Source organism: Lolium perenne, chromosome 3, assembly GCF_019359855.2.
Source record: "Lolium perenne isolate Kyuss_39 chromosome 3, Kyuss_2.0, whole genome shotgun sequence".
NCBI classification, from domain to species: Eukaryota; Viridiplantae; Streptophyta; class Magnoliopsida; order Poales; family Poaceae; genus Lolium; species Lolium perenne.
This window is the reverse complement of record NC_067246.2, coordinates 66,603,482-66,629,362: the sequence shown is the minus strand read 5'-3', so window position 1 is coordinate 66,629,362 and position 25,881 is coordinate 66,603,482. Positions and strand designations below refer to the sequence as shown.

Genomic DNA, 25,881 nt, shown 5'->3' with positions numbered 1-25,881 from the left:
GCAAAAGAGAGCATCAAGAGGCAAATTCAAAACACATTTAAGTATAACATGCTTCCTATGAAAAGGAATCTTGTAAATAAACAAGTTCAAGAAGCATAATGCAACAAGCATAGAAAGATAAAACAAGTGTAGCTTCAAAAATTTCAGCACATAGAGAGGTGTTTTAGTAACATGAAAATTTCTACAACAATATTTTCCTCTCTCATAATAACTTTCAGTAGTGTTATGAGCAAACTCAACAATATAACTATCACATAAAGCATTCTTATCATGAGTCTCATACATAAAATTATTACTCTCCACATAGGCATAATCAATTTTATTAGTTGTAGTGGGAGCAAATTCAACAAAGTAGCTATCATTATTATTCTCATCATCAAATATAGGAGGCATATTGTAATCATAATCAAATTTATCCTCCATAACAGGTGGTACTAAAAGACCAATATCATTATCATAAATAGGAGGCAAAGTATCATCAAAGAAAATTTTCTCCTCCATGCTTGGGGGACTAAAAATATCATGCAAACCAGCTTCCCCAAGCTTAGAACTTTCTATATTATTATCAACAATGGTGTTCAAAGCGTTCATACTAATATTACTACCAGCATGCAAATAAGATTCTATAGGTTTTTTAATTTTTGCATCAAACAATCCATGTTTTAAATCAGGAAACAGAAATAGAAGCTCGTTCTTGTCCATTATGCCAAACTAGTGTAAACAAGAAACAAAAAGTTGCAATTGCAGGATCTAAAGGAAATAGCTTCGAGTACTTACAACGCCGGGAAATAGCTTAGTAGCCGGGATTCGGAGTGTGAGTACCTTTTACCTTTCCTCCCCGGCAACGGCGCCAGAAAATTGCTTGATGTCTACTTTCCCCCTCCTTTTCCTGTAGACAGTGTTGGGCCTCCAAGAGCAGAGGTTTGTAGAACAGCAGCAAGTTTTCCCTTAAGTGGATCACCCAAGGTTTATCGAACTCAGGGAGGAAGAGGTCAAAGATATCCCTCTCATGCAACCCTGCAACCACAAAGCAAGAAGTCTCTTGTGTCCCCAACACACCTAATAGGTGCACTAGTTCGGCGAAGAGATAGTGAAATACAGGTGGTATGAATATATATGAGCAGTAGCAACGGTGCCAGAAAATAGCTTGCTGGCGTGTAGTTGATGGTGGTAGTATTGCGACGGTAACGCGATGAAAACGATAAACAAGCAGTAATAGCAGTATTTAGGAACAAGGCCTAGGGATTACACTTTCACTAGTGGACACTCTCAACATTGATCACATAACAGAATAGATAAATGCATACTCTACACTCTTGTTGGATGATGAACACATTGCGTAGGATTACACGAACCCTCAATGCCGGAGTTAACAAGCTCCACAATTAATGTTCATATTTTAGTAACCTTATAGTGTAAGATAGATCAAAAGACTAAACCAAGTACTAACATAGCATGCACACTGTCACCTTCATGCATATGTAGGAGGAATAGATCACATCAATACAATCATAGCAATAATTAACTTCATAATCTACAAGAGATCATGATCATAGCATAAACCAAGTACTAACACGGATGCACACACTGTCACCTTTACATCGTGCAGGAGGAATAGAACTACTTTAATAACATTGCTAGAGTAGCACATAGATAAATTGTGATACAAACACATTGCAATCATAAAGAGATATAAATAAGCACTTCACTATGCCATTCAACAGTGAATAAGTATTCTGTGAAATATAGCCTAAGAGACCCACACGGTGCACACACTGTCACCTTTACACACGTGGGACAAGGAGTCTCCGGAGATCACATAAGTAAAACTCACTTGACTAGCATAATGACATCTAGATTACAAGCATCATCATATGAATCTCAATCATGTAAAGCAGCTCATGAGATTATTGTATTGAAGCACATATGAAAGAGATGAACCACATAGCTACCGGTACAGCCCCGAGCCTCGATGGAGAACTACTCCCTCCTCATGGGAGCAGCAGCGGTGATGAAGATGGCGGTGGAGATGGCAGCGGTGTCGATGGAGAAGCCTTCCGGGGGCACTTCCCCGTCCCGGCGGCGTGCCGGAACAGAGACTCCTGTCCCCCAGATCTTGGCTTCGCGATGGCGGCGGCTCTGGAAGGTTTCTGTGGGTTTCGTCGAACGCATCAGGGTTTTCGCGACGGAGGCTTTAAATAGGCGAAGAGGCAGCGCAGGAGGGCTTCTGGGGCGCCCACACCATAGGGCGGCGTGGCCCCCCCTCTGGCCGCGCCAGGGTGTGGTGTGGGGCCCCCAGGGCTCCCCTCTGGCGGCTCTCGGGTGTTCTGGATGGTTCCGGGAAAAATAGGAACCTGGGCGTTGATTTCGTCCGATTCCGAGAATATTTCGTTACTAGGATTTCTGAAACCAAAAACAGCAGAAAACAGGAACTGGCACTTCGGCATCTTGTTAATAGGTTAGTTCCAGAAAATGCACGAATATGACATAAAGTGTGCATAAAACATGTAGATAACATCAATAATGTGGCATGGAACATAAGAAATTATCGATACGTTGGAGACGTATCAGAGATCGAGATTGAAATCCCCAAGAATATATATGTTCAAATATACATTAAAATATATGCACAAATGCATTGTAGGCCATGCATGCACACTAATTATATATATATATATTATGAGGCAACTTAATCAAATGTGTTTTCATTCGAGAGAACTTGTCAAAATTCAAGTTAATTAATTTATCACGATAATTATATAATTAATTAATGAATCTGAGGGATATGTTATACAACATGATCGATATAGGCCATGTATATTTTAATTGGCGTCAATATATCTACGGTTTGCTAGCTAGCTGCTATATATAAAGCATGTTTTTATTAGATCGGGTTATATCTAGTATAGTTTAGGGTTATGTGTTTTAATTAAGTAGGGTTGATTAGCTAGGGTTATTTACATATATGGTTTAGGGTTAATGCATGGCGCATTTAATTAATTTAATTAGAGGACCGCGCGGCACCCCTGGGCTGCTCGATGCACAATTAAGTGTCGTTGGCCTATACATAGGGTTTAATTAGGGTTTAGGGTTAGCTAGGGCAGATGGTTAGGGTTAGGGTTAGGGTTTAGGGTCTAGGGTCTAGGGTTTAGTGTTTAGGGTGTTTAGGGTTTAGGGATTAGGGATTAGGGATTTAGGGTTTTAGGGTTGTTTAAGGTTTAGGGATCATCGATCGAGTGCGCACACACATTATTAGATCGAGGCACCCGCGCCTTTACGCATAAAGTGCATGCATATATATGTGTGTTTTTTGGGCCACCAACGATATATAGATGATCGAGAGAGAGATTGAAATCCCCAAGAATATGTTCAAATATACATTAAAATATATGCACGAATGCATTGTAGGCTATGCATGCACACTAATTATATATATATTATGAGGCAACTTAATCAAATGTGTTTTCATTCGAGAGAGCTTGTCAAAATTCAAGTTAATTAATTTATCACGATAATTATATAATTAATTAATGAATCTCAGGAATATGTTATACAACATGATCGATATAGGCCATGTATATTTTAATTGGTGTTAATCTACGGTTTGCTAGCTAGCTGCTATATATAGAGCATGTTTTTATTAGATCGGGTTATAGCTAGCTAGTATAGTTTAGGGTTTTGTGTTTTAATTAAGTAGGGTTGATTAGCTAGGGTTAGTTACATATATATGGTTTAGGGTTAATGCATGGCACATTTAATTTAATTAGAGGACCGCGAGGCACCCCTGGCTTTGCTCGATGCACAATTAAAGTGTCGTTGGCCTATACATAGGGTTTAATTAGGGTTTAGGGTTAGCTAGGGTTTAGGGTTAGGGTTAGGGTTAGGGTTAGGGTTAGGGTTTAGGGTCTAGGGTTTAGGGTTTAGTGTTTAGGGTGTTTAGGTTTAGGGATTAGGGATTAGAGATTTAAGGTTTTAGGGTTGTTTAAGGTTTAGGGATCATCGATCGAGTGCGCACACACATTATTAGAGGCACCGCGCCTTTACGCATAAATTGCATGCATATATATGTGTGTTTTTGGCCACCAACGATATATAGATGATCGAGAGAGAGAGATTGAAATCCCCAAGAATATGTTCAAATATACATTAAAATATATGCACGAATGCATGGTAGGCCATGCATGCACACTAATTATATATATATTATGAGGCAACTTAATCAAATGTGTTTTCATTCGAGAGAACTTGTCAAAATTAGAGTTAATTAATTTATCACGATAATTATATAATTAATTAATGAATCTCGGGGATATGTTATACAACATGATCGATATAGGCCATGTATATATTAATTGGTGTTAATCTAAGGTTTGCTAGCTAGCTGCTATATATAGAGCATGTTTTTATTAGATCGGGTTATAGCTAGTATACTTTAGGGTTATGTGTTTTCATTAAGTAGGGTTGATTAGCTATGGTTAGTTACATATATATGGTTTAGGGTTAATGCATGGCACATTTAATTTAATTAGAGGACCGCGAGGCACCCCAAGACATCTTGATGCACAATTAAGTGTCGTTGGCCTATATATAGGGTTTAATTAGGGTTTAGGGTTAGGGTTAGGGTTTAGGGTATAGGGTTTAGTGTTTAGGGTGTTTAGGGTTTAGGGATTAGGGATTAGGGTTTCAGGGTTGTATAAGGTTTAGGGACCATCGATCGAGTGCGCACACACATTATTAGAGGCACCCGCGCCTATGCGCATAAAGTGCATGCGTATAGTTTAGGGTTATTTGTTTTAATTAAGTTGGGTTTGATCAGCTAGGGTTAGTTACATATATATGGTTTAGGGTTAATGCATGGCACATTACATATAGTTTAAATCTCAAGAATGTTTATACATGATAGGCCATATGTGCAAAGGATTTTTTTGCCCTGTGAACTTGTCAAAATTCAAGTTTATCAGTGCCAATGGAAACTAGTCCAAAAAATTACATAGAGGACCAAAAGTACTAGACAATAACTAATAGAACCTGCAACTTTACAAAAAGGACCCCAAAACATATAGAAGAAAATCAATCGAGTCCTTCTCGACCGCACATCAGATCTCTGCTCCGCATCCTTTCCAGCAACTCCGTCGCCGGGGACGCACCACTTGGGACGGTGTCGCCGGTAATCGCCAGGACGAAGGAGAAGAAAGGCCTCAGCAACGGCATATTGGCTCTGAGAAGGGCCACTGAAAGGCCAAGATGTGCACGGGCAAGACGGATGACGCCGTCGTATGCCCCGAGCTTGTGAACTTTAGCAGCTTGACTTCCCCATTGACCAGATCTGAAGCACTGACCAAAGCAAGCCTCACCGTTAGCGCCATCACATTGATGGCACCGGATCGGGGTTTGGCCGGCAAGATCCGCCGATTCACCATAGGCCGGATCTGAAGCCGATGACGAGATCCCCGACTCCATTGCGCCATTCTGCTCATGGGAAACACTGGATCTAAGCTTACAACAACACTAACTCCCTCGGATCCAAATTAGCTGACTCAACTTTGCTTATCTAAATATGGATGTATCCACACATGTTTTTACTCTAGATACATACACGTCTAAGGAAAGTTGAATCAATTAATTTAGTTCGGAGGGTGTACAATATACGAGAGAGAAGTCGGCCTCGTCTCCGCGGCGAGGCCGCCGGAGAGAAGGGGAGAGGAGCCGGGGGAGTGGGAGAGACTCGAGAGAGAAAGAGAAGAGGAAGAAATGAGAGCTCCCTGGGGAAGAACATTATTTTTGTCGTTCTGCTCGTAGCTTGAAACTGAAAATTTCGGCTGCGCGCCAAATCATCCCGCCGCATCCATTCGAAAATCCCGTGACCAGTTTTACCCTTTTAACCCTGGTCCGGAAGCTACAACCCACCGACCATGGAGGGCTCATTCGGTAACAATGAAATATCTTGCCTAGATCCCGAACCCTCCCCACAGGCCCACACCCACCCACCAACCATTCGCCCCATTAGCTCAAAAATACTCTCACACGCCAAAGCTCTGACTCTCTACAGTACTAGATCTGCTTCGCCGCCGGCATACTCCTCCACGACGTAGCCTTGATCGTGTTGGCTGTCCACCCACCTGATCCGCTCCCCCGCCGCCCTCGTCACCGACGGATCTGCTTCACCGCCGACCTCACCACCGACGGATCTGCTTCACCGCCGACCTCGCCACCGACGGATCTGCTTCACCGCCGACCTCGCCACCGACTACCTCGGCGCAGCGGCTGTATCAACTTCACCGAATCCCTTGCCAGCCAACCAGATCTGCTTCACTAACGCCCGCTTCTGCGAAACAGGGTCGATTCATCGTCTCCCGCGTTCGCCGCCGCTGGAATGCAAGTTGCCGCCCCGTCCACCCCGCGCCGCAGCTTGGTTAGTACGCTGGCCCGTTAGATCGCGGTGTTTCTTTAGCCATGTTTTGTGTAGTTATTTGCAGATCTCATATGCCGTTAACTTTCTTGATGTGTTGCTTCGCATGAAGTTTGTTTAAATATTGTACAGTACAAAAGCATTATCCGGTCGCTACCATCCTGTTCATTCTATCGACACTGTGTGCATCCACATATTTATAGCCTTATACCCATTCATTTGCTGCCCTCTTGTTTTTGTATGCATGCTATTGTCGCATCGCTTTTATAGTCATGCTATGGGCATTTCCAATCTGCTTGTTCTTATACCACGTCATTAGCTCACCGCTAGCTGCTATTTGTTTTCTCGTGTCTGCTATTCTCACTGCGCTTTTATAATCATGCTATGTGCATTTCCAATCTGCTTGCTCTTATACCTCGTCTTTAGCTTATATAGTTATTGTTGCGTGCATGTCTGGTCTTTGTATTATCGTAGACTGACTTGTCAATGTTATTTTTCCTAGGGATTGATCATGCGAACCACTTATTAGAACATCCAACATTAACAATGGGACGCTAGGGAAGGTTGGAATCTGAGTTCTTGGTTGGTAATTTTGGCGGTTTACTTAGTTATTATCTATAACCTATATGCATTGTTCCTTATGCAAGAGATTAACACTTGGAACCCTGCCATAGCAATGCCATTCATGCTTTACTATGTTTACGCCTATTTGATATGCTTGTCTTGGAGAAAGCTGAAGGTGATTTGAACCTGACATTTGGTCATTCTTAATGCCAGTTTACTTTATGTGGAAAACCTTGGCATTACCCTACTCTAAATCTAAATGTCTGAAATTCGTATCTCATGCAAAGCAACATCTAGTTGGTTTTAATCTGATATCTGGTAAATATTGGCTTATTCATTTGGCAGCTCAAGTTTTTTGTTATTTGAAACCAGCTGACTTGGTCTTAAATGTTATATCTAAACACAGATTAAGGACAATGGAGCGGGAGGATTAGCATTTCACTTGATGGCTGAAACTAAAATGACAGTCATGTTGACAACGACTAGTGCACGCAAGAGAAGGACTGCAGCGAGCCGGTATGTGCTTAATACATGCATCTTATCTTATCTTGTGCTTATTTCTGCTACATCTTTGTTATCTGATCTCTACATTGCGTAATACATGTTTGAATAGTTAATTGTTGTAACTATGTTTGCAATGTTACCGAATGCAGTTTTAATGAAGCAGTCATCATTAGAAGATAGTCGCCAAAAAAGGATCTGCAGACCTGTGCAACATTATGATATAAGTTTGTGCTTAGTACAAGTTCCATACATTGTCTTATTTATGCAACTTGTTATTATCTTATATCTACATTGCATAATAAATGTTTGCATAGTTCATCGTTTAACTCTTTTTGCATTATTATCAGAATGCGGTTGTGATGAAGCAATCTTCATTAGAAGTGAGGCCCACAAAAAGTTCTGATATTTCTTCTTGATGCATCTTCTCATAGCCGTCAACCTAGACCATTGCTTTCATCAAAGCAGTAAATATCTCAAGGTCGTACTTTATAAAAGACATGGTATTGCTGCTTTAAGATCTGTAGCTGATATGTTGACAAAGAGTACACAAGATTTAATCAAGGCGATTGCCAAATGTCAACGTGTTATTGATGATGCTAATAGAAGTCCTCAATGATTCTATGTAATTTTTTTGTTTGGGCACATTAATTGCCTTGTAATTTTCCTACTGTTTTATTTGTGTATGTAATTGTGTGTATCATTGATATCGGATTTTAGGCTCATGAAATGTAATGCAAGTTGACTAGTCAAACAAGTAGGGCACTACAACAGATTGGGCGGCCCACTTACGGTAGTGTGGGACCCACTTTCATTTTGGGCCAGCCCACTTCTTTAGTAGGCCGGCCGGTTACACGATAGTGGGATCCACATGCTTATTGGGCCGGCCCACTATCTTGTTGGGCCAGCCTATTTGCTATATGGTGGTCCCACATGGTAAATGGGCCGGCCCTTTAAAGGGAAGGTGGGACCCACTGTGTTTTGGCCCGTCCCACTATCTTGTTGGGCCGGCCCACTTGCTATATGGTGGGGCCCACATACTAAATGGGCCGGCCTTTTAAGCTGGAAAGTGGGACCCATCTGTGTTTTTGGCCCGGCCCACTATCTTGTTGGGCCGGCCCACTTGCTATATGATGGACCCCACATACTAAATGGGTCGGCCTAAGAGCTGGAAGGTGGGACCCACCTGTGGTTTTGACCCGGCCCACGATCTTGTTGGGTGGCCCACTTGCTATATGGTGGACCCCACACACCAAATGGGCCGGCCCTTTAACGGAAAGTGGGACCCACTGTGTTTTTGGCCGGCCCACTATCTTGTTGAGCCGGCCACTTGCTATATGGTGGACCCCACATACTAAATGGGCCGACCCTTTAACTGGAAAGTGGGACCCACCTGTGTTTTTGGCCCGGCCCACTTGCTATATGGTGGACCCCACACACTAAATGGGCCGGCCCTTTAACAGGAAAGTGGGACCCACCTGTGTTTTGGCCCGGCCCACTTGCTTCTTGGGCCGGCCCAGTTGCTGTAAGGTGGACCCTACATGTTAAATGGGCCGGCCCATTTAAGTTTTGACCAGTCAACCTTAGAGGTTAGGCCCGGCCCACGTAACTAATGGACCAGCCCAGCTATATAGTTGACCGGTCAAACTATGTCGGTGGCCGGCCCGCAAGACGTGGCAGGCCTCGTGTGGGCCTACCATCTACCACGGGGTTTCAGTAGGTTAACGCCGTTAAGCGCGATTAACGGCGTACGCACGTGTCAGTTTGCATGACGTCAGCAGTCAACGGGCTCCCGGAAACACTTGGGCAACGGTCTGATTTTCCATGGCGGAAGGGCGCCCAAGCGCGACGGACCAAAAAAATCGTCGTAGGACTTTGCCTGACGCAGTTTCCGCAACAGAACCCATATCGTCGGGTTAGGCCCATAGGCGACGAAAAATACCCCTTAGCGGACGATTTTGAGACGTTGCCTATCAGAACTTTTCTTGTAGTGCTTCCTCCCTTCTCGGAACAATTCTTCCTCTCAACATTTTTGGTGTGAAGATTATGTGGTAGGATGTGTATATGTGGCTTTGGCAACATCCTCTTTAAAGAAGAGAGACAAAACACCGTCACTAGTTGAGAACATCAACGGGGGGGTCTCTCATCACCTAGCATCCCCGTATGTCGATTGAAAACCTTTCTCACCACCTTGCAACCTTGTATGTGGACTAAAACCTGTGTATACACTTATAGAAACTATTAGTCCACACGATAGCTCCGATGTCATTGTTAACGAAAATAATGGTTAAGGGTAAAATACCCTTACAGAGTTGATGGAGAAGGTCCCGTCCGGATGAATACTCCGGTCGGCATCGCTGCTGGCCCCACGGTGGGCGCCAACTGTCGTGGTGGTGAGCACGACAGATACCTAGGTATTCTTAAGTTAGGGACCGATGGACACGGGAGGATCCAGAGAGGGAAGGTGAACTAATGAGTACACTCGGAAGCACACAACGATCTACCCAGGTTCAAGGCCCTCGTGGTGAGGTAACACCCCTACTCATGCATGTCTACTTGTATATGGATCTGTATATGAGAGCTCTAATGATGCTCCTTGAGTTGTTTGGTCTATGGCTGTATGAAGCCTTCTAGGTGAGCTGAAGAGCTAAAGGAAGGTGGAGCTCGTATGAGAGGTGGGAAAATTTGTTGGAGATATTCCCAAGAGGCAATAATAAAGTGGTTATTATTATATCTTTGTGTTTATGATAAATGTTCGCATCCCATGCTATAATTGTATTAACCGAAAACATTAATACTTGTGTGTTATGTAAACATATAAGAGCCCCTAGTAAGCCTCTTGTTAAGCTAGCTTGTTGATTAATAAATGATCATGGTTTCCTGATCATGAACATTGGATGTTGTTAATAATAAGGTTATGTCATTGGGAGAATGATATAATGGACACACACACCCATAATAAGTGTAGCATAAGATCAAGTCATTAAGTTCGTCTTGCTATAAGCTTTCGATACATAGTAACCTAATCCTTCGACCATGAGATCATGTAAATCACTTACACCGGATGGGTACTTTGATTACATCAAACGCCATTTCATAAATGGGTGGTTATAAAGATGGGATTAAGTATTCGGAAAGTATGAGTTGAGGCATATGGATCAAGAGTGGATTTGTCCATCCTGATGACGGATAGATATGCTCTGGGCCCTCTCGGTGGATTGTCATTCAATTAGATTGCAAGCATGTGACTAGGTCACAAGGGATGACATACCACGGTACGAGTAAAGAGTACTTATCGGTAACGAGGTTGAACTAGGTATAGAGATACCGATGATCGAACCTCAGATAAGTAAAGTATCACGCGACAAAGGGAATCGGTATCATATGTTAATGGTTCATTCGATCACGAAGTCATCGTTGAATATGTGGGAGCCATTATGGATCTCTAGGTCCCGCTATTTGTTATTGATCGGAGAGGGGTCTCGTTCATGTCTGCATAGTTCACGAACCGTAGGGTGACACACTTAAGGTTCGATGTTGTTTAGTGGATATGGAATAAGATTGGAGACCGAATATTGTTCGGAGTCTCGGATGGGATCCAGGACATCACGCGGAGGTCCGAAATGGTCCAGAGGCAAGTTATGTTTCGGAATTGTTCTGGAAGAATTCTGTTGTTTTGTATTTCGGAAAAGTTGTTCTGGAAATATTCTCGGAATTGAACAAATCAAAACAGAAGTTCCTATTTTTCTGTCTCACAGAAGGAGTCAAAAGGGGAGACGGAGAAAGGCCGGGAGTGGGCCAGACCACCCCTGGGCGTGGTCCCACCCAAGGCCGCGCCCAGGCATGGTCTGGGCCCACCAGGCGCCGACCCTAGATGGGTTTTGGGAAACCCTAACCCTACCCCCCGACTATATATAGAAGGGATGGGTTGCCCGGCCATAGCTGATCCTCACACAACCCTAATCTGCCACCTCTCCTCCCTCCCAGTTTCTCCTGCTCCGGCTTAGGCGAAGCCCTGCAGGAATTCTCCTCCACCACCACCACCACGTCGTCGTGCTGCTGGGATTCCGAGGGGATCTACTCCTCCGCTACCCGCTGGAACGAGGAGATGAAGGACTTCATCGACACCGTACGCGTGACCGAGTACGGAAGTGCTGCCGGATTGCATCACCGTAACGATCGTCTACATCAACCACGAGCTCTGATCTCGTCAATGCTTTGGATCTTCGAGGGTTAGTCTCTCTTCTATCTCGTTGCTCCAATCTCATAGATTAGATCTTGGCTTTTCCATAGATTGGATCTTGGATTTATTCGTGTTTGCGGTAGAATTTTTTATTTTCCATGCAACGAACCCTACAAAATTAGCCCCCAAGGGGTGAGGTGAGCGTTTCCCCTGGTGCTCCTTGTATAGGGAGCCCACGGGACACATGGAGCCCACAACACACTATGCATTGTACACTATTCATGAGTTGACTACTGAGCTCTTGTCGCATTGTTCATGCATCATGGCGGGCATTGTTGCCCTGCCATGAGCATGGGCCTGGTACGTCTGGTCCTGTCACTGTGCTTGGCCTAGTCAGTGGTCTTATCCTTTGGAGGTGTCAATGGAGCGTGTGCCGGTCTGAGCATGGAGCATCCCAAGACCGGCACGTGAAGGGGATTTTCTTTGACAACTTTACCGTAGGGAAAAACCCCTACGGTGTGGATTTTTTATTTATTCATATACCCAAGACCAGGGTACAAAAAGTACATAAGAGTTACAAGGGATCAAGGTGGATAAAAATAAACTAAAAGGAAAAAAGGCCATTAAGAAAAAGTGGAGCGGATCCGGTCAAGGAGAGGTTGCACCAATGAAGGGGATATCTGGATGGGGGAGCCGCTTCGTATCGATGGAGGGCGCTAGAGGTGGTCGAGGTAGCAATCGAAGGAGGAGGTTGCCCAGCCGGCACAAACCTGTGCCGGCTTGGAGGAGAGGCGGCCAAAAGGGCCAGCCAAGACGATGTAGATGTCGTCCCACCCGAGGAAGTGATGCTGGTCCGGGCGGAGCTGATGCCGGCCTAGGCGAGGCAGGCCGGGCGGAGGAGTAAGCCGGCCCCAGGAGGAGGATACCGACCAGGCCGGGATGAATAAGCCGGTTTCCAGGCTATGTCCGCTGGGCCGACTTGGCCCAAGAGCGGCGGCGCGGCAGGGTGCTGCCGGCTGGGCTGACTTTGAGAATGTCGGCCGGGCCAACATTTTTATGCTGGTTTTCGGGTGATGTTAGTTCTTGGGCTGATGCTGGCATGTGAAGGCTGCTTCTTCCTTTCATTTATCCACTTCTCTCTATATCTTCTCCCTCTATTGACTCATTAGATCACCAAGTTTGGTATACCGGGGATGATCCCGTGTTGTTTGTAATGTGCTACTGTACCTTTAGCACTGTTTTTGATGATATCGCGACATGTAGAGAAGAATGCTAAGACATGCATTGACCAAACATAATACCATGAACCCTAAAAATTTATTTATTATTCCACACGGGTATTTAGCTAGTATACATAGATATGACTGATTCAGTTAATGAGTAAACCTGGAGCATTTAACTATGCAAATCTCGGTTAATGGAGGAAGAGAAATTAATCACTGGACGACTACAGCTGACGTCGTTGGTTTTCTTTATCTGTAGCAGCACTCTGCCTAACTACGGCCACCCCGTCTGCCACCACGGCCCCTGCCACCCTGTCTGCCACCACGGCCCCTGCCACCGCGTCTGCCACCACGGCCCCCGTCAAAGCTTCTGTTATTTGCTCTAGGTTCTGCCAAAACTTCTGCCTCCTCCACACTCAAGGTGAGGCCACCATCAAAGCGAGATCCATTCAGTTTCAACGCATTCGATACAGAAAGCTGGTCACGGAATTCCATGAATAAAGCCCTGAAGGATCAAACCAAGCTGTCAGTGACAAGAGAGGGAACAGAACTTGACCTGGGAGCAAATTACATTTCATATAACAGAGCTTACTTACCCTTTACTTGCGCCAGTTTCAGTATCCACCGGGATTAATGTTTTTGTGATAACCCCACAGGAGGAAAAATGATTCTTAAGTAACCTCGTGATCTGGTGGAGTAAAATAGTTACTGCCATATAAGATTCAAACAAAGTGACTGGAAAACAGAAGTGAAAGCGCGTTTCACACTTTCAAATTACCTGTACCACAGCATAGGCTGCATCAAATCCTTTGATCAAGACGGTATCGCTGGAGAAATTAGGAGGCTTCTTGAACATACTGTTGTGCCAGAAAATAAAGGGGCAGCAATGATATATATATCCAATCAATTTTTTATAAAATAATCATACAGTGTGGGATAAGAAATCACCAGCTGTCAGGATTAAATGTAAGTCGCTCATGACCAAAATTCAGTGAGACAGCCCGTCCCTTCAAATCAAGACCATTTAATTTGCATGCCTTGTCAAAACAAGGATAAGCAAATTAAATTTAAATAACAGTTAAATGCTTACTACACGGATCAGCATGTCTGGACTAACATAGATGATAAATCTCTAAAATACCTTATGAACAGCTTCATTTGTGGCAAATTCAACTTGTGCGGATCCCACGCATGTCCCATCATCAAAGGTAGGTAAATTAATTCCCACAATTTTACCCGCCACCTGAAAAAATTTCCGCCTACAAGATGTGGAACAAAAGAAATAAAAAACAAAATCTTTCACCAAAGATGAAAAATATGAAATCTCACAAACTCACAAATGCTTTTGGTTCACGTTGTGTGCCAAGTTTCCAACAATGATCGAATTTGGCTTTGCAGCAAAAAAGGTATTTGGCTGATTAGGTTCACTACCACTTGCTTGAGTGTTTGGCTGCACAGATAAAGTCAAAGACAATACGTAGAACAATATAAATATACTAAAGCCATACTTAGAACAGTATAATTTGCAGTATAGTATTGTGAAATGAATTTGGTTTCACTTTCACAGAATGTGACCTCAGATTCAATTCAGTGCAATATTCTCTTTACAAAATATTACTCCCTCCGTCATAAAAGGATGTCGGAGATTTGTCTAAATTCAAATGTATTTATACACTAAAGGGTGTCTAGATACATCCAAATTTAGACAAAGTTGCGACATATTTTTATGGACAGAGGTAGTACATGTTTTAGCAACATTATCTCAGATTTACCAATATGAATAAAATATTGCATGTTTGAAGAAAATTTCCCAAATTGAACAAATGATGAATCTATGCAGCATTATCTACAGTTTCAGTTTGAACATATGGAACAAATATTGTGATGGAAATATATTTTCATCAGCAGGAACAATCAGCAGCAACATAGACATTTGAGCAGAAATATCCAATATGGTGCAGAAATGACCAATAAGTTCCAGGTTTGGATAAAAAACAACACAGGTAGAAAACAATACATATTGCAGCAGTGTATTCAACCACTACCACCTACTATGTTAGCAGTAGTTTCAGCTGTGCAAAATGCTTAACCACTCCACTCTCTACTCGTCCTAGTACATGTTACTGGTTATAACATACGATTACATCTCTGCTCGCACTCAGATTCAGTTAACACTGAAATTCAGAGTTGCATATTTCCCAGAACTCAGATTCCCATAACATGAGTTGCATATTTTTCCCAAACTGTACAACAATATCAGTTAACACTGAAATTCAGAGTTTCACACTCTGAAAAAGAAACAAGGCATATAGTTTTTCTATCATTGCATTAATTATTCACATAAGAAATAGCTGTACAATATTCATCTCCTCAAAAGATCAGTTTCTTTCCTAACATCTGAGGTTTCAGTCCATCTTCATCCAAACAGGGCATCGGCAAAATTTGGTTTTGCTCAAAACCATCAACTAAATCAATGCCTCTGACGTAAAACTAGCCAAACAAACCTAATCCATGTGGGAGAATGACCTAATTAGTGTGAATCATCCGAGACCTAACCCCTATCTGAAGTCCCACCCACACGGCCAATATGACATGGTACAGAGAAGGGAAACCATTAGACAACAGTCCGGAGCCTCCTCCACCGAGAATGGCCAGAGCTGTGTATCAGCTGCCATCAGATGAAATCTGTGGCGTTGACGTGCTCCGTGGCGATGGCGAGCAGTTAAGATTTTTGTACTCGAGTGCGAAAACCTAATTGGAAGATAATATATGGACCTATCTACAATTTTCGCATGCAGCAGAAAACAAGGACATATTCGTGTTTTGGCAAAAGCATCACAACAGGGCATGTCCAACGTGGCAACACAGTCAGACTTGATGGACCAAAAAGTTTCAGACTTACAACTTTGTGTACAGGTGGACCACGTTTTGCAAGTCTAAGGGTGTCAATTAGCTCTATCGTATTCAGACAGTTTGAATTCATCGCCTGTTTGACTAAATGAAACAAAGTACAGCCTTGGAATGAATGAAAAAGTATCTTCAGACGAAATAATACTCCATGCAGTATCACAATTAAAGAAAATAAACTTCAAATAGACAATAAACTTTAATGTTTAACTAAGAGCGTGCAAATAACCTTCTCCATGGAATCTGAAGGATCCTCATCAGAAATGCTGCTCTTAGCTTTACGCTTCTTGGAAATATTGGTAGTCCCATCCACCGAATTTCTCTTGCCTGAAAATTGAGCGAAGGATTTTTGATGCCATAGAAATATACGTCACATAAAGCAAAAGACATGTGTTGCTCAAATATTACCTTTACCTCCTGATTTTCCATCAGAAGATGTTTGCTTTATTAAATCCTTCTTGGTGCCAGTGTCATTCTTCATAGGCAAATCTTTCTCAGCTGCAGTTTTATGCTTCTTCGAAACCTTGGCAGTGCCATCCTAAGACAATATTTAGAACAGTATAAATATACTAAAGCCATACTTATAACGGTATAATTTGCAGTATAGTATTGTTAAATGAGTTTGGTTTCACTTTCACAGAATGTGACCTCAGTTTCAATTCAGTGCAATATTCCCTTTACAAAATATTACTCCCTCTGTCCATAAAAGGATGTCGGAGATTTGTCTAAAATCAAATGCATTTATACACTAAAGAGTGTCTAGATACATACAAATTTAGACAAAGCTGCGACATCTTTTTATGGACAGAGGTAGTACATGTCTTAGCAACATTATCTCAGATTTACCAATATGAATAAAATAATGCATGTTTGAAGATAATTTCCCAGATTGAACAAAAGATTAATCTATGGAGCATTATGTATAGTTTCAGTTTGAACATATGGAACAAATATTCTGGTGGAATATATTTAATCAGCAGGAACAATCAGTAGCAACATTTGACAGTTTGAGCAGAAACATCCAATATGTTGCACACATCCAAATATGTAATGACCAATAAGTTGCAGAAATGAAAAATATGTTCCAATTTCGGATAAAAAATAACACAGGTAGAAAACAATACATTTTGCAGCAGTGTATTCAACCACTATCACCTACTATGTTAGCAGTAGTTTCAGCTGTGCAAATTGCTTAAGCATTCCACTCTCTACTCGTCCTAGTACATGTTACTGATTTCCCATAACATACGGTTACATCTCTGCTCGCACTCAGATTCAGTTAACACTGAAATTCAGAGTTGCACACTCCGAAAAAGAAATAAGGCGTAGTTTTTCTATCACTGCATCAATTATTCACATAAGAAATAGTTGTACAATATTCATCTCCTCAAAAGATCAGTTTCTTTCCTAACATCTGAGGCTTCAGTCCATCTTCATCCAAACAGGGCATCGGCAAAATTTGGTTTTGCTCAAAACCATCAACTAAATCACCGCCTCTGACATAAAACTAGCCCAAAAAAACCTAATCCATGTGGGAGAATGACCTAATTAGTGTGAATCATCCGAGACCTAATCCCTATCTGAAGCCCCACCCACACGGCCAGTATAACAGGGTAAAAGAGAAGGAAAAACCATTGGACAACAGTCCGGAGCCTCCTCCACTGAGAATGGCCAGAGCTGTGTATCAGCTGCCATCAGACGAAATATGCAGCGTTGACGTGCTACGTGGCGATCACAAGCAGTTAAGATTTTTGTACCCGAGTGCTAAAAGACTAAAACCTAACTGAAAGATAATACAGGGACCTATCTGCAATTTTCGCATGCAGCAGAAAACAAGGACATACGTGTTTTGGCAAAAGCGTCACAGCAGGACATGTCCAATGTGGCAACACAGTCAGACTTGATGGACCAAAAGTTTCGGACTTAGAACTTTGTGTACAGCTGGACCAAGTTTTGCAGGTCTAAGAGTGTTATTAGCTTAAACAAAGTACAGCCTTGCAATGAATGAAAAAAAGTACCTTCAAAAGAAATAATACTGTATGCAGTATCACGATTAAAGAAAATAAACTTTAAATAGAGAATGCACTTTCATGTTTAACTAAGAGTGAGTAAATAACCTTCTCCATGGAACCTGAAGAATCCTCATCAGAAATGCTGCTTTCGACCTCTTTTGGAGGGAGTTGTTTCTTAGCTTTATGCTTCTTGGAAACGTTGGTAGCGCCATCCTCCGAATTTCTCTTGCCTGCAAGTTGAGAAAAGGATTTTGATGCCATAAAAATATAGTTTACATAAAGCAAAAGACATGTGTTGCTCAAATATTACTTTTATCTCCTGATTTTCCATCAGAAGATGTTTGCTTTTTTAAATCCTTCTTTGCACCAGTGTCATTCTTCATAGGCAAATCTTTCTCAGCTGCAGTTTTATGCTTCTTCGAAACCTTGTCAGTGCCATCCTCCAAATTTCTCTTGCCTGCAAATTGGGAAAAGGATTGTGATGCCATAGAAATATAGTTCACATAAAGCAAAAGACATGTGTTGCTCAAATATTACCTTTATCTCCTGATTTTCCATCAGAAGATTTTTCCTTCTTCACATCCTTCTTATCGTCATTGTCATCTTCCACCTTCTTCTTGACTGCGAATAGAGATCATGAGATTTTGACACCACAGAACTATTTAACAACAAAACCAGAAAACATGTGTTACTCAAATATTATTACCTTTCTGTCTTGATTTTCTATCCCGGGTAGGTGCAACCTGGACATCAGAGGTCTTGCTTGCTTTCCTAACCATCGTATATACCGAAACTCTACAAAAGGCAAGCGGGTATGACCCTGTAAATTACCAGCACAAAAGATAACCCGACCCAATTGGTACTACTAATTCAATGGCTAAGCAGAATTCAATTAAGCTTAAACGTGATATTCAAGGAAGAGCGTAATTAATGAATTCCACCAAACAGCCGTTAAAGTTGGTTAAATATGCATGCAAAGGTAATCCTCCCTCCATCCACAAAAGGATGTCTCAACTTGGTCAAAATATGCATGTATCTAGATGTGTTTTAGTGTGTAGAACTGTAGGTACATGAAAATTTAGACAAAGTTGAGACATTCTTTTGTACGCAGGGAGTATTATTAATCAACACATTTTTCTGATCAAAATAGACATATAATTTGCATTACTTAGAACTATAGAATAGGGGTTATGGTTTTAGCAAGTGTTAATTATTTGGAACAGCACTTAGTTAGTTTGCCAAATTTTGATGTGTCAAAAAGTAAAACAGGTGACAGATTCGAGTTCCTCATGTTCTCATGATATTAAAACACGTTTTGTTTGTTCGAATTTTCGTTCATTTAAAACCAGAGAGTATAGAATTCAAAACAAAAAGGGTTTGGAGCTTTCTGCCTTGGCTGAGAGTTAATCTTGCGTATGCAGAGAAGTGGATCGAGCGGCTAGCCAGCTGGGCTGACCTCGGCGCGCTGGTGATAGGAAACAGGCGTGCGGCAACTTGGAGTATCTCCAGGCGCTCGCCTGGGTTGCCAACGCGGCGGACAGCGCCGTCGTGTTTGCTTAGTGTAGCGCACGAAGGCGTGCGCGTGTTTGGCAGCAGAAGCAGCAGCGAAAAGAGCAACAAGATCGAGGTGCGCGTGAGCTCGGCCATGACGGCGTGTGCGCTCGGTGGACGCGGCTAAATCGACGGAGAAGAGGCGGGAACGCTGCGGATGCTCACCGCGGGGTCGTTGCCGAAGGCGGAGGGCTCGAGGACGAACGCGACGCCGGAGAGGAAGAAGAACTCGCGTGGCGTCCGTGCGTCGTGGACGTCGTCCTTGTCGTCAATTCTGGCGCTCCGGCTCCGTGCTCCGGCCGGCAATCTACGGGGGAGACCTCGGCGAAACTCCTGACGCGCTGGCGAAGCGTCTGGCGGCGTGGTTCAAGGCTTCAAGCGGTCGAGGCGGAGGTCGAGCTTTTGGCCATGGCGAGCGGCGGCTGCTCTAGTCTAGGCCAGGGGTTCTTCGAGGGGATTGATAATGGGCCTGACTGCTCAGTCGACGCGCGGTGGGCCGAGATACGTTTCGCTGAACGTTTTCTGGTCGTGGGCAGGCCCGTTATTCTTTCATGTGCCGGGTGCCCTTTTCCTTCCTTTGGTAGGTCGTTGTTCGGATAGGTACTCGTAAGTTCGTTCTCTTTTTTATCTTTTTCTTGATTTACTTTCTTTTCTAGTTTCTTTCCATTATTTATTATTTAAATTTTATTTTACTTTTTTAAAAGTTTATTATTTTTAGCCATATTATAATTCTTTAATTACAAGATTTTGTATTTTTTGTTCAATTCTCTTTGAGATGTTTCAGTTGTTTGCTATTTAGCTGTTAGTTTTTTCCCTGATTTATTTATTTTTTCATATTTTTATGGTACTTTACTTTTTTTATTTTGGTATGTTTTTCCATTTTTATTTTGTATGTATTTTTTGTTATTTGATTTGTTCTATTTTTCAACTTCTTTATTTAATTAGTAGACGAGTTCAATGGTTTCCTTCATTCGCGCTAAATCTTTAAAAAAAACTCCTTTTCATCTAAAATTCATTAATTTTTCTATAACCTCTATGTATATATTTCTAAATGGTTTTATTTTCTTTCTTTTTTTCTTTAATTTAGTTTTGTTATGTTTCCATTTTAAGTTAGTCTTATATTTTCAATGTTTTTTCGTTTAGCTTATTATATCGTACCTCCTATGTGGCTCACCAGCTATATTTTTTCTATCCCTCCTATGTGTTTCACTGACACGATTTTGTTCCTCAAATAGACGAGATTTTGTTCTTCTCACTATAATCTTCAGGATGTTCCTCAATAAAAATTGTTTTGTTCCCCACAACCTACGACCGTGTTTCTCGTATGTTTCCAAATTCTTCCTCATAACAAATTGTTTTGTTGCCCTCAACATACATTGTTGTCCATCATATTCCTCTAAGTTCTCCCTCATTATAAATGGATTTATTCCCAGAACATATGGGTTGTTCCTTATATGCCTCAAGTTATTATCATAGATGGTTTTGCTACCCTAAACCTATAGTGCCGTTCCTCATATTCCCCCAAGATGTTCCACGATACAAATGGTTTTGTTCTCCAAAAGCTATGTGGTTGCTCCTCACATGCTCTTAAAGTTGGTGTTCACTGCATTTTGCCTTTAACTTTGGTTGTTCCTCATATGCTTCCAAGTTGTTCCGATCCTCACTGCAAATAGGTTTGTTTCACTCAACCTATGAGGTTGTTCCTCGTATACTCCATGGTCTTCATTACAAATGGTTTTTTGCCAACAACCTTTGGGGTTGTTCCTCATTATAAATGATTTTCTTGCCCTCAATCTGTGCGTAAGTTGTTCGTCACTACAAATGAGTTTGTTCCCTTCAACCTCTGTGGTTGTTCCTGGTACGCGTGAAGCACACGTCCGTTGGGAACCCCAAGAGGAAGGTGTGATGCGCACAGCAGTAAGTTTTCCCTCAGAAAGAAACCAAGGTTTATCGAACCAGTAGGAGTCAAGGGCCACGTGAAGGTCGTTGGTGACGGAGTGTAGTGCGGCGCAACACCAGGGATTCCGGCGCCAACGTGGAACCTGCACAACACAATCAAAATACTTTGCCCCAACGTAACAGTGAGGTTATCAATCTCACCGGCTTGCTGTAAACAAAGGATTAAATGTATAGTGTGGAAGATGATGTTTGTTTGCGAAGAACAGTAGAGAACAATGATTGCAGTAGATTGTATTCAGATGTAAAAGAATGGACCGAGGTCCACAGTTCACTAGTGGTGTCTCTCCCATAAGATAAATAGCATGTTGGGTGAACAAATTACAGTTGGGCAATTGACAAATAGAGATGCATACATATCATGATGATTACTATGAGATTTAATCAGGGCATTACGACAAAGTACATAGACCGCTATCAAGCATGCATCTATGCCTAAAAAGTCCACCTTCAGGTTATCATCCGAACCCCTTCCAGTATTAAGTTGCAAACAACAGGCAATTGCATTAAGTATGGTGCGTAATGTAATCAACACAAATATCCTTAGACAAAGCATTGATGTTTTATCCCTAGTGGCAACAGCACATCCACAACCATAGAACTTTCGGTCACTGTCCCAGATTCAATGGAGGCATGAACCCACTATCGAGCATAAATACTCCCTCTTGGAGTCACAAGTATCCACTTGGCCAGAGCCTCTACTAGCAACGGAGAGCATGCAAGAACATAAACAACATATATATGATAGATTGATAATCAACTTGACATGGTATTCAATATTCATCGGATCCCAACAAACACAACATGTAGCATTACAAATAGATGATCTTGATCATGATAGGCAGCTCACAAGATCTAACATGATAGCACAATGAGGAGAAGACAACCATCTAGCTACTGCTATGGACCCATAGTCCAAGGATGAACTACTCACGCATCAGTCTGGAGGCGGGCATGGTGATGTAGAGCCCTCCGGTGATGATTCCCCTCTCCGGCAGGGTGCCAGAGGCGATCTCCTGAATCCCCCGAGATGGGATTGGCGGCGGCGGCGTCTCTGGAAGTATTTCCGTATCGTGGCTCTCGGTAATAGAGTTTTCGCGACGGAGAGTTTAAGTAGGCGGAAGGGCAGAGTCGTTGGAGGCACGAGGACCCCACACCATAGGGCGGCGCGGGCCCCACCCTGGCCGCGCGGCCCTGTGGTGTCGGTGCCTCGTCGCCCCACCTCGGATCCTCTTCGATCTTCTGGAAGCTCCGTGGAAAAATAAGACCCTGGGCGTTGATTTCGTCCAATTCCGAGAATATTTCCTTTGTAGGATTTCTGAAACCAAAAACAGCAGAAAACAACAACTGGCGCTTCGGCATCTCGTTAATATGTTAGTGCCGGAAAATGCATAATAATGATGGAAAGTGTGTGTAAAACATGTGAGTATTGTCATAAAAGTAGCATGGAACATAAGAAATTATAGATACGTTTGAGACGTATCAAGCATCCCCAAGCTTAGTTCCTACTCGCCCTCGAGTAGGTAAACGATAACAAGGATAATTTCTGAGGTGACATGCTATTATAATCTTGATCAATACTATTGTAAAGCATATGACGTGAATGCAGTTATTCGAAACAATGGTAAAGACAATGATTAAACAACTGAATCATATAGCAAAGACTTTTCATGAATAGTACTTTCAAGACAAGCATCGGTGAGACTTGCATAGGAGTTAACTCATAAAGCAATAAATTCTTAGTAGAAAGTTTTGAAGCAACACAAAGGAAGATATAAGTTTCAGCAGTTGCTTTCAACTTCAACATGTATATCTCATGGATAATTGTCAACACAAAGTAATATGATGAATGCAAATAAGCAAGTATGTAGGAATCAATGCACACAGTTGACACAAGTGTTTGCTTCTAAGATAGAAAGAAGTAGGTAAACTGACTCAACATAAAGTAAAAGAATGGGCCCTTCGCAGAGGGAAGCATGGATTACTATTTTTGTGCTAGAGCTTTTATTTTGAAAACATAGAAACAATTTTGTCAACGGTAGTAATAATTCATATGTGTTATGCATAATACATCCTATAAGTTGCAAGCCTCATGCATAGAATACCAATAGTGCTCGCACCTTGTCCTAATTAGCTTGGATTAACACGGATTATCATTGCATACATATGTTTCAACCAAGTGTCACAAAGGGGTACCTCTATGCCGCTTGTACAAAGGTCCAGGGAGATAAATCGCATTTGATTTCTCGTTTTTAATAGATCTCAACAATGGACATCCATACCGGGACAACATAGAAAACAGATAATGGACTCCTCTTTTTAATGCTTAAGCATTCAACAATAGATAATATTCTCATAAGAGATTGAGGATTAGTGTCCAAACTGAAACTTCCACCATGATTCATGGCTTTAGTTAGCGGCCCAATGTTCTTCTCTAACAATATGCATACTCAAACCATTTGATCATGAAAATCGCCCTTACTTCAGACAAGACGAACATGCATAGCAACTCACATGATATCCAACAAAGGTGTAATAGTTGATGGCGTCCCCAGAAACATGGTTACCGCTCAACAAGCAACTTATAAGAAATATGATACATAGCAACATATTCAATACCACAATAGTTTTTAAGGCTATTTTCCCATGAGCTATGTATTGCAAAGACAAGGAATGAAATTTTAAAGGTAGCACTCAAGTAATTTACTTTGGAATGGCAGAGAAATACCATGTAGTAGGTAGGTATGGTGGACACAAATGGCATAGTTTTTGGCTCAAGGATTTGGATGCACGAGAAGTATTTCCTCTCAGTACAAGGCTTGGCTAGCAAGGTTGTTTGAAGCAAACACAAGTATGAACCGGTACAGCAAAACTTACATAAGAACATATTGTAAGCATTATAAGACTCTACACTGTCTTCCTTGTTGTTCAAACACTTCACCAGAAAATATCTAGACCTTAGAGAGACCAATCATGCAAACCAAATTTCAACAAGCTCTATGGTAGTTCTTCATTAATGGGTGCAAAGTACATGATGCAAGAGCTTAAACATGATCTATTTGAGCACAACAATTGCCAAGTATCAAATTCAAGACAATATACCAATTACCACATGAAGCATTTTCTGTTTCCAACCATATAACAATGAAAGAAGCAGTTTCAACCTTCGCCATGAACATTAAAAGTAACACTAAGAACACATGTGTTCATATGCAACAGCGGAGCGTGTCTTTCTCCCACACAAAAAATGCTAGGATCCGATTTTATTCAAACAAAAACAAAAACAAAAACAAACAAACACTCCAAGTAAAGCACATAAGATGTGACTGAATAAAAATATAGTTTCACTAGAGGTGACCTGATAAGTTGTCGATGAAGAAGGGGATGCCTTGGGCATCCCCAAGCTTAGATGCTCGAGTCTTCTTGAAATATGCAGGGATGAACCACGGGGGCATCCCCAAGCTTAGACTTTTCACTCTTCTTGATCATATTGTATCATCCTCCTCTCTTGATCCTTGAAAACTTCCTCCACACCAAACTCAAAACAAACTCATTAGAGGGTTAGTGCATAATCAAAAATTCACATATTCAGAGGTGACATAATCATTCTTAACACTTCTAGACATTGCACAAAGCTACTGAAAGTTAATGGAACAAAGAAATCCATCAAACATAGCAAAACAGGCAATGCGAAATAAAAGGCAGAATCTGTCAAAACAGAACAGTCCGTAAAGACGAATTTTTCTGGGGCACTTAACAGGCTCAGATGAAAAAGCTCAAATTGAATGAAAGTTGCGTACATATCTGAGGATCACGCATGTAAATTGGCAGATTTTTTTGGGTACCTACAGACGGGGCTGCTCAATTTCGTGACAGTAAGAAATCTGTTTCTGCGCAGTAATCCAAATCTAGTATCAACCCTATTATCAAAGACTTTACTTGGCACAACAATGCAATAAAATAAAGATAAGGAGAGGTTGCTACAGTAGTAACAACTTCCAAGACTCAAATATAAAACAAAAGTGCGGAAGTAAAATAATGGGTTGTCTCCCATAAGCGCTTTTCTTTAATGCCTTTCAGCTAGGCGCAGAAAGTGTGAATCAAGTATTATCGAGAGATGAAGCATCAACATCATAATTTTCACAATTTGTCACAATAGGTATATTAGATGCTCCATCATCCATAGTGGTACTAAGGGCTTTGTCAATTTTAGGCCTATAATAGTTTTTTGGCTTAGGCACCTTAGAGACATACATGAACTTTTGCTCCTTACCCACATAAGCTTTCTCCTTAAACTTAAGAGAAGAAAAAGTTGAACCCAAGATTCCCATAGCTTCTTCAAGTTCTCTAATCCTATGGGTTTAATTATCATGAGTAGCACAAGTTTCTAGGATAGCAATTCTCTCATTAATTCCACCTAGAGATTTATCAAGTTTATCAGTGTTATTAAGTAATATTCCCAATTTAGTCTTAATACTTGGAAGATTTTGCTCTATGGTCTCCAACTTTTTCATGACATCTTCAAGAGAGATTTCAATTTTAACTTCATTAACATGTGGTATTCCAACTAGACTC

The 25,881-nt window shown here is 41.7% G+C and overlaps 1 protein-coding gene across 2 annotated transcripts; it reads right to left on the bottom strand.

Annotated features, from left to right (window-relative positions):
- Positions 1-12,960: 12,960 nt before the first annotated feature.
- Positions 12,961-19,809, bottom strand: LOC127341637 (uncharacterized). 2 transcript variants are annotated; one of them, XM_051367510.2, is made up of 13 exons: positions 19,516-19,809; positions 18,506-18,594; positions 18,337-18,420; positions 18,110-18,256; positions 17,905-18,029; positions 16,196-16,325; positions 16,017-16,114; positions 14,218-14,330; positions 14,022-14,139; positions 13,829-13,917; positions 13,659-13,737; positions 13,477-13,568; positions 12,961-13,385 (listed from the first exon to the last, which is right to left on the bottom strand). In XM_051367510.2, exons 2-13 carry the CDS (start codon positions 18,576-18,578, stop codon positions 13,151-13,153), a joined length of 1,383 nt encoding a protein of 460 aa, XP_051223470.1. In that variant the 5' UTR covers positions 18,579-18,594; positions 19,516-19,809; the 3' UTR covers positions 12,961-13,150. The 2 variants fall into 2 exon arrangements, with proteins under 2 accessions (XP_051223470.1, XP_051223471.1); XM_051367511.2 differs by having other exon boundaries at positions 16,202-16,325.
- Between the last annotated feature and the right edge of the window lie 6,072 nt (positions 19,810-25,881).